This window comes from Protomyctophum parallelum (assembly GCF_964188405.1).
Source record: "Protomyctophum parallelum genome assembly, chromosome: 12".
Lineage (NCBI taxonomy): Eukaryota > Metazoa > Chordata > Actinopteri > Myctophiformes > Myctophidae > Protomyctophum > Protomyctophum parallelum.
The window spans coordinates 9,455,660-9,464,912 of record NC_139712.1 but is presented as its reverse complement, the minus strand read 5'-3'; the positions used below and the strand labels follow the sequence as shown (position 1 = coordinate 9,464,912).

The window sequence follows — 9,253 nt, the reverse complement described above, 5'->3', positions numbered from 1 at the left end:
GTTTTACATGTGGCTGGCACCCTCTGCTATAGCACTGTTTTACATGTGGCTGGCACCCTCTGCTATAGCACTGTTTTACATGTGGCTGGCACCCTCTGCTATAGCACTGTTTAACATGTGGCTGGCACCCTCTGCTATAGCACTGTTTAACATGTGGCTGGCACCCTCTGCTATAGCACTGTTTTACATGTGGCTGGCACCCTCTGCTATAGCACTGTTTTACATGTGGCTGGCACCCTCTGCTATAGCACTGTTTTACATGTGGCTGGCACCCTCTGCTATAGCACTGTTTAACATGTGGCTGGCACCCTCTGCTATAGCACTGTTTAACATGTGGCTGGCACCCTCTGCTATAGCACTGTTTTACATGTGGCTGGCACCCTCTGCTATAGCACTGTTTTACATGGGTCCATAGAGTTCTATGAGGTCCACACAGTGCAGAGATAGTTCTGTTTCTATGTGCATTGTGCAGTAGGCCTGGGTCTAGAGTTCTATAGAGGTCCACTCAGTGCAGACTGACTAACCTTCTTATATTATTGCAGTTTTTATTCCACTTTTTATTGCAGTTTTTATTCCACTTTTTATTGCAGTTTTTATTTCACTTTTTATTGCAGTTTTTATTCCACTTTTTATTGCAGTTTTTATTCCACTTTTTATTGCAGTTTTTATTGCAGTTTTTATTCCACTTTTTATTGCAGTTTTTATTCCACTTTTTATTGCAGTTTTTATTCCACTTTTTATTGCAGTTTTTATTCCACTTTTTATTGCAGTTTGTATTGCAGTTTTTATTCCACTTTTTATTGCAGTTTTTATTCCACTTTTTATTGCAGTTTTTATTCCACTTTTTATTGCAGTTTTTATTCCACTTTTTATTGCAGTTTGTATTGCAGTTTTTATTCCACTTTTTATTGCAGTTTTTATTTCACTTTTTATTCCACTTTTTATTGCAGTTTTTATTTCACTTTTTATTGCAGTTCTTCCACTCTTATAATGCAGTTCTGCCACTCTTATATTGCAGTTCTGCCACTCTTATATTGCAGTTCTGCCACTCTTATATTGCAGTTCTGCCACTCTTATATTGCAGTTCTGCCACTCTTATATTGCAGTTCTGCCACTCTTATATTGCAGTTCTGCCACTCTTATATTGCAGTTCTGCCACTGACTAACCTTCTTACATTGCAGTTCACAAAGTGTAGCTCTGTATTCCACCACCCTTTGTGTGCAGTGGGTCCATATTATGAGTCTGTCTTTGATTCCCTTGGTAGTGGGTGTGGCGGCCTTTCTCTTCTGCAAGGATGTGTGTTCATTGAGTCTGTTGTAGCTATTAGTCAAGGCTTTGTCAACCTGAAAACACACACGTGGACATTTTAATCATATCGTGGTCCACATGTTGTCTGGCATTACATTTCAGGTGGAACTGAACTTGTGTTGGCTTTTGGTGGCTTGCTCCATGGCATTTTGACACAGCAGTTGTTGACCGTGTGGGGGTCTGGGGACCCTCCTCAGGGGTCCGTGTGGGGACTGGGGACCCTCCTCAGGGGTCCGTGTGGGGTCTGGGGACCCTCCTCAGGGGTCCGTGTGGGGTCTGGGGACCCTCCTCAGGGGTTCTTGTGGGGCCTGTTTGTCCCTGGCATGAAACATTTTCAGTTGGTGGGGTCCGTGGCACGAGTGTGGAATGGAATCGCCTTCACGTTTGAGTGGATGGTCAGGCCTCCCTCCTACTAGTATATTAGCCCATTTTGGGGCGGGAACCCCTTTTGGTGTTTTAAACATTATGTTAGAATTTAGCTATTGACAAATAGCGGATCCACAAGCTCATAGCGCGCCACCGAGTGGCGCGCTACGAGCTTGTGGGTCTGCTATTTTTTGAAGAATCGTGAAAATATTTATTTTCAGAAAAATTTGGAAGGAGGATTTGGAAGATTTTTAAAAATGTTAGGAAGGGACTATAGTGGACAAGAGATCCAGTATAACTCATTTTACACTTGACGCGTTGTGAGCTTGTAGATCGGCTATTTTCAGCAAGAGTAAAAACACTCATTACGACGGAATCAAGGCCCGCCAAAATACATTTTAGTCGACTAAATCAACTGTAGATTTAGTCGACTAAAATCCTATGACATTTAGTCGACTAAAACTAGACTAAATGTGACTAAAACTAAATGAAGTTTCAGTCCCAAAGACTATGACTAAAACTAAAATAGAAATTTGCTGCCAAAAACAACACTGGTTCATACCAGTGTGTAAGTTACGAGGGGGCGGCGTGGCCATTTCACTCAAACGAGACGGTCGATTCCGTGGCCGATATACAGATCAATATATATTACCAATACAGATCAATACAGATCAATTTGGGGGTCCTTGACATGAACGAGTTTGAGAACCACCGCTCGCTCTAAACCAGTGGTTCCCAAAGTGGGGTCCGGGGACCCCCCCCACCAGGGGGTACTTGAGGGAGTTCCAGGGGGTTCCCCTGCAGCTAAATGATTATTTGGAACCAAATGGACCCTGGCGGGTCCACTTCCATTTGTACCCTCTCAGAGTTAAAATAGCATTGATTTTTACAATATAAATTGGGGGTCCCAGAGATAGAAATGCTATTAATTGGGGGACCGTAGAGTAGACTAATGCATGTCAAACTGGGGGGGTCCTTTAACAGAAATTAAACAGGTTGAAAATCGAGACATACAAATCTTCTCTTAATGGGGGGGTCCCTGGCATGTCTTTTCAAATGAGGGGTTCGCGGGCTAATTAGTGTCAATTTGGGGGTCCTTGACATGAAAAACCATACTGGCTCACAACACAACACACACACACACACACACACACACACCCACACACACACACACACACACACACACGTGCGCATGCACACATACACAGACTCTAACACCTGGTAACGTTTTCGGGGGGAACATCACAGAGCAACACGTATGCCAAGTTCAACACAAACCAAAGTGTGAAATGGGCCAGAATTCATAACCCTGTTCTCCACTGTCCTGTCTCTTTTACACGCCACAGTTACCGGTATTTTATAGTTCTGAAATATCCATTACCGTAGTTGTGCAGTATGTATGCATCACTAGCTTTAGAGTCGTTTCATCTATCAGTTTTAGTTAGTGATTTCACTTAATTAAAAAATAATCATTTTTTTTTTTTTTTTTTTTATCAATATAATAATCCTCCCTACTATAGAGTGTGTGCTGACCATATAAGGAGATCCTCCCTGTCCCAAGATAACCCCTGTGGGTCTCGTTTTTGGCTAGGTGGCCCAGCCTTCATCCAATCAGAATAGAGAGGGGTCTTCCCCCGCTCATGATCGAGCGGGGGGGCGGGCCTTGGTGTGTGTGCTGTTCTGAACGGGAACCCCTTTTGGTGTTGGCATCATGTTATGCTTTAGCTATTGAAAAATAGCAGATCTACAAGCTCATAGCGCGCCACCGAGTGGCGCGCTATGAGCTTGTAGGTCTGCTATTTTTGAAAAATCGAAGAACGACTGACATTTTTAGAATCTGATCTCAGGTCAGAATGGGTTCATCAGACCAGTGTGTGTCCAGTGGAAACCTCGTATGAAGCTGATCTCAGGTCAGAATGGGTTAAACAACAATAGGAAGGAAGCCCAAATGCCCAACTACAAAAAAAAAAAAACAATAAAAAAATGCCAACTACCAAAATACTGTACAACAAGTGACTGTACCGCAAAAACAATCCCAAAGTCGCTTATAGTAAGCAGACTTGGCAACGCTGTTCCTGATGTGTGCTCTCTCTCTCTCTCTCTCTCTCTATCTCTCTCTCTCTCTCTCTCTCTCTCTCTCTCTCGTTGTCAGGGCGACAGCGGAGCCGCTTGGAGCCGATGGACACCATCTTTGTCAAGCAGGTGAAAGAGGGAGGCCCCGCCCACGGAGCTGGACTCTGTACAGGTACACCACACACACACACACACACACACACACACGCACGCACGCACGCACACGCACACGCGCACACACACACACACACACACACACGCACAGACACACGCACACATTTCATGAATGTCATGAACCAAAAATTAAACCAAAACTCAAAAAATAGCTGATCTACACAACGTATATATTTCTCATGCACAACCCAGCACACAACTTTGGTAGCGGTACCGTACAGTACAGTATAGTACCAGGGAAATGGTCCGCTCAAAATGTCTACAGTACGTCTCAAATTCTACATACGTACACACACGCACGGCACGCACGCACGCACACACGCACAAGAATACATAAAGAACAAATGCACATACAGACGGACAATTCAAGCAGACATTCAAGCACCTGCACTCAGTCAAGAAAGCCAAGAATGTGTGTGCACACACACACACACACACACACACACACACACATACACACACACACACACACACGCACACACACGCGCGCACATAGGCGTGTGGGGGGGTGCCAGTCACACTCCTGCTGATAAACGGTAAATGGTATGATTAATATGTGTATCGTGGTTTTGCTGCCAGGATTTCTCCAGAGTTAAGTCCTTCTGACCTGAGATCAGATTCTAAAAACGTCTTCTATATACATCCTGACAGTTTTCTGAAAAAAGCTATGTTCCTGTGTCAGTCGTTCTTCGATTTTTTTCAAAAAATAGCGGATCTACAAGCTCGTATAGCGCGCCACTCGGTGGCGCGCTACGAGCTTGTAGATCTGGTATTTTTCAATAGCTTAAAGCACATAGCATAATGCTAACACCAAAAGGGGCTCTCCCGCACAGAATGGGTTAAGTCTTTCTTTCTGTGAAGGTGCGGCCAGTCAAAACAAAGCATGGAGGTGACATCATGAAGTGGATGGCTGTGGTTCTCTAACCCCAACATCCACTCTGTGAAAACCCCCGCGGCTCCTTCTCTGACTCTCTCTTCCGTGAATCCTGTCTTAATGTTTGAAAAAAAAAGGTTTAAAATAACGTTTTAACTGGCTTATGGCCAGCCTAATTAAAACAGCGGATTGTGCCTTCTGCCTGCACTGTTATCCATTATGTTTAATTCGTCATTTTAATGCCAATAGAAATATCGGTGACATACACGCTATATCTCATTTTAACACAGCAATCCTATAGTATTATACCCAGTCCTGATGGTGGCGGTAACGTCACCACTTCCGGTTTAACGAACAATAACATCCGGTATTAGTTTTGGACTGTGCTGCACTGTCAGATGTCCGGGATGCTAAGCGATCATCGTTGATTTTTATAACTAAGTCAAATTAAAGGTATATTCAGTGATTTCACTTAATTCAAATATCACTTATTTTTTTGTTTTGTTGTGATAATCCTCCCTACTATAGAGTGTGCTGACCATATAAGGAGTTCCTCCCCTGTCCCCAGTTAACCCCTGGGGGTCAAAAAACCGTAGGTTTCGTTTTTGACTCTCTATCCTGATTGGACGAAAGGCTAGGTCCCACAGCCAAAAACGAAACCTAAGGTTTTTTTGAGTGAAATCACTGAACATACCTTTAAGCTCTAATCCTGCCCAGAATATCGCATTTTACGCAGCGATGCACATAAAGACCGTGCTCGTGCGTGCACGCGCATATTTCGGACGGTTTTAGCCAAACAAGCTAAAAGTTGCTATACATTAAGCCCCCGATTACTGCAGGGAATTAAACGATTACGTCAATTACGTGAGTGGCCATAAGGGATTTATTGATTCATCGTGTCAATTACGGCAATAGCCAGGGGTTAAGATGATCTCGGATGTCTTTTACTCCACCTATATGTGTGTCCAACTAACCTTCCAGGGGGTGCCCTGCTGCTGACATAGAAATCATTCAGTTCCCTTTCTGTTCTGTTCTGTGTGTGTGTGTGTGTGTGTGTGTGTGTGTGTGTGTGTGTGTGTGTGTGTGTGTGTGTGTGTGTGTGTGTGTCTGCTCTCTTTAGTTTCTGTTCTGTTCTGTTCTGTTCTGTTTGTCTGATCTCTTTAGTTTCAAACGGGGAACTCAAACCCAACCCCAGCTGCACCACACCGACAGTGTTAGTGCCAGGTTTTTAAGCACGGCGCGCTACAGGAAATGCTAAGTGGCCGAGACACAAGTCCTCCAAAGTCAAACTCTCTCTCTCTCTCCCCTTTTCTCTGCTTTTATCTCTGCTGCTCCGCTCTCCGGGGACAGAGGGGAGTACACCGCTTTTCCCACAATTATCCGGTTTCTCTCTCCCCCCCCCCCCCACACGATCTCATGTCTTCCTGTAAAAGATGGCCATCTAGAAGACTTGAATGAATGGATGGGAGGCAGGGGGGCCAGGCCCGGCCCGGCCGGCCTGACGCAGCTAGGGTCCCGTCTGTAAACAACAAGGCATTTTTGGGCGTTTGAGATTGTTGGCGTGTCCGTTCGTCTCGTGAGATTCGGGGCAAAGATCTGTCTCTTCCTCGACGCAGGCAGGCAGGCAGGCAGGCACGCAGACAGGCAGGCACGCAGACAGGCAGGCAGGCAGCGGTGGGGGAAAATAATCCTCAATCCCCGAGACGGTTTTGGAGAACTCATTGACAGGATTCTAACCGAAGCGCAGGATATACACGTATGGGGCTCTTCGGCTTTGACACGTCATGGAACTGAATTAACGTTTTTAAGGATACCAGAGGACACTTTGACTTGGGGAAGATGAAAAAGCAAGGCAAACAACAAACCTCACGCGGTAAACTGTCGAAGCCTAATTTATATTTGGTTGCGTTGCTTGGCATTTGCATGCGTAACTATAGCAGAGCTCGCAGCGGTTTCACCGTTTCACAACTCCAGTGAATAGCAGATCGGCAAGCTTGTCGATCTGCTATTTGTGGAGCACGGTACCGGCACGCAACTTAACCCACTCTGGGCGGGAACCCTTTTTGTTGTTATGCTTTAGCTACTGGAAAAATAGCAGATCTACGAGCTTGTAGATCTGCTATTTTTTGAAAAATCGTGAAAGTGGCGCAAAGCTTTGAATATGTTCTTTCAGAGCCAACGTTTTTAACTCAAATATTTGCTTCTGGGTTGGGGTCCCTGGAACAACATATTTTCAGATGGGGGTCGCCGGCATATTACATATAATTTGACATGAAATATTGAGAACCACTGATATAAAAACATGAGGTTTTTCAGAAAAGAAAATACATTTTAAAAAGTCGTTTTTTTTTTATTTCGACGTCAGGCCTAAATGGGTTAAGTGTAACTTAAGGCTTTTACGTACGATGCTCATGTCATCGGTAAAACATCTGTTCGGGGGAACGTTAACCAATTTTGGTGTCGGCATCATGTTATGCTTTAGCTATTGAAAAATAGCAGATCTACAACCTCATAGCGCGCCACCGAGTGGCGCGCTACGAGCTTGTAGGTCTGCCGTAGAAGACATTTTTTAGAATCTGATCTCGGGTCAAAATGTGTTAAAGATGGAGTGCCACAATTTTTGTATTTTTCCAGTTTTTCATGTGTCTATGAGGTGACAGTACTTCATTAGACACCCTGGAGTTGTTTTTATGTGCAATGGTGTATTAACTTTGTATTTAGGGTTTCTTCCTGGAGGCTGAACCCTTGACAGTCAAACGGGCCAATGAAGTAAACAGCAATATAGTGACATCACACTATCAGCCCCTCCCCTAACCCCTCCTTCTTTATCATACAACTACAGCTGTGGGCGTGGCTTCAGTTCACCACCCATCACCACCCACCAGGCAAAAAAATCGTGGCACTCCATCTTTAAAGAACCACCATTCTTCTGTGCGTTAGAATCTGATCTCAGGTCAGAACGGGTTAATATCCCTCTGTGAATTCTCCACCCCAGGGGACCGCATTGTGAAGGTGAATGGAGAGAGCATCATCGGCAAGACGTACTCCCAGGTCATCGCCCTGATCCAGAACAGGTGAGGCCTCACGGGACGCGGTGTCAATATGTGACCCCTCCCAGTACTTTCAACCACAAGTCGGCTCTAATGTTTTTAAACACAATAGACCGAAATATTCGGAACGTTAAAGAATGTTTTTATTCCATCAGAAAGTCGTGTTAGTGTCATTAAGTCGTTGTATTTACGTTGCAAAAATGTCTCTATAATTACAGATTATCTGCCGTATTTTGGGGGTGTGAACATCCCTGCACGTGTTTCCATCGAGTCGTTTCGATTGGCCGTAGCTATCTTTGTTCTCCAGTCACAGTAGCCGTGCAGTGTGTTTCTGTGACAATAGTAAATAGCCTACAACATCAGCATTATTGTTAACTTGATATGATGCTGTTGGTTATTGTAATAAAAGTATAAATTAACTGATTTACCCTTCGTCGTCCACTGAAGAAATAAAAAGGTTGCTGCCAGTTTTATGTTTGTTTGAGGTCTCCACACCACACACGTTCTGACCAGATTGTCTTAGTTGTAAATCCATTCTTCTGCCCTTTATTTCAGCGCACACGTGTGCATGTTTAGCACTGTGTTTTAAATCTCTGTAACTTTATCACCGTTGGATTCTGTTGGGTGGAAACCTAATCATGTCCAAAACTGTTACTTAGCAAAAGTAGCAGAAGCATACAGAGCATAGACAGCATAAAAAGTAGCAGATCTACAAGCTCAAAATGTGTCGCTTCATGAGCTTGTAGATCTGCTACTTTTTATGCTTTTGTGTGACGCTGTAGTTAGTGTAGTAGTGATCAAGTATAGGGCGTAAATGTATGAGAAATATGGAGATAAGAGGTTTCTGCCAGACAGCAACGATATTATGTAAATCTTTCTCGAAGAAGGAGAAGACGTCGCCCAAAGTTCTCCCACCACCCGAACACCCGCCTGTAATGCTAGGCTTAATATTAGAACGCCTGTAATGCTAGGCTTATTAGAACGCCTGTAATGCTAGGCTTAATATTAGAACGCCTGGCCCAGGCCGTAGCGTAACGGTCTGGGCACCGGACTGGTGATCCAGTCGCGGTGTGCCGCGGGTTCGACTCCCGGACCCGACACGGCCTTTACCGCATGTCATCCCCCCATCTCTCTCCCGTTTCCTGTCAGACTACTTTCTATCCCTTTAAAAAAAAATCAATAAAGAAAAAATATATATATATATATATATATATATTAGAACGCCTGTAATGCTAGGCTTAATATTAGAACGCCTGTAATGCTAGGCTTAATATTAGAACGCCTGTAATGTTAGGCTTAATATTAGAACGCCTGTAATGCTATAGGCTTAATATTAGAACGCCTGTAATGCTAGGCTTAATATTAGAACGCCTGTAATGCTAGGCTTAATATTAGAACGCCTGTAAT

At 44.1% G+C, this 9,253-nt stretch overlaps 1 protein-coding gene across 1 annotated transcript in view; it reads left to right on the top strand.

Annotated features, from left to right (window-relative positions):
- The first annotated feature begins 3,831 nt into the window (after positions 1-3,831).
- LOC310867495 (rho GTPase-activating protein 21-like) overlaps positions 3,832-9,253 on the top strand; it is a 68,682-nt gene continuing 63,260 nt past the window's right edge. Inside the window, exons 1-2 of the mRNA XM_083777610.1 lie at positions 3,832-3,920; positions 7,792-7,870. Of these exons, the coding sequence (XP_083633736.1) occupies positions 3,854-3,920; positions 7,792-7,870 (146 nt within the window). The 5' untranslated portion in view covers positions 3,832-3,853. The remainder of the gene's footprint in view (positions 3,921-7,791; positions 7,871-9,253) is intronic.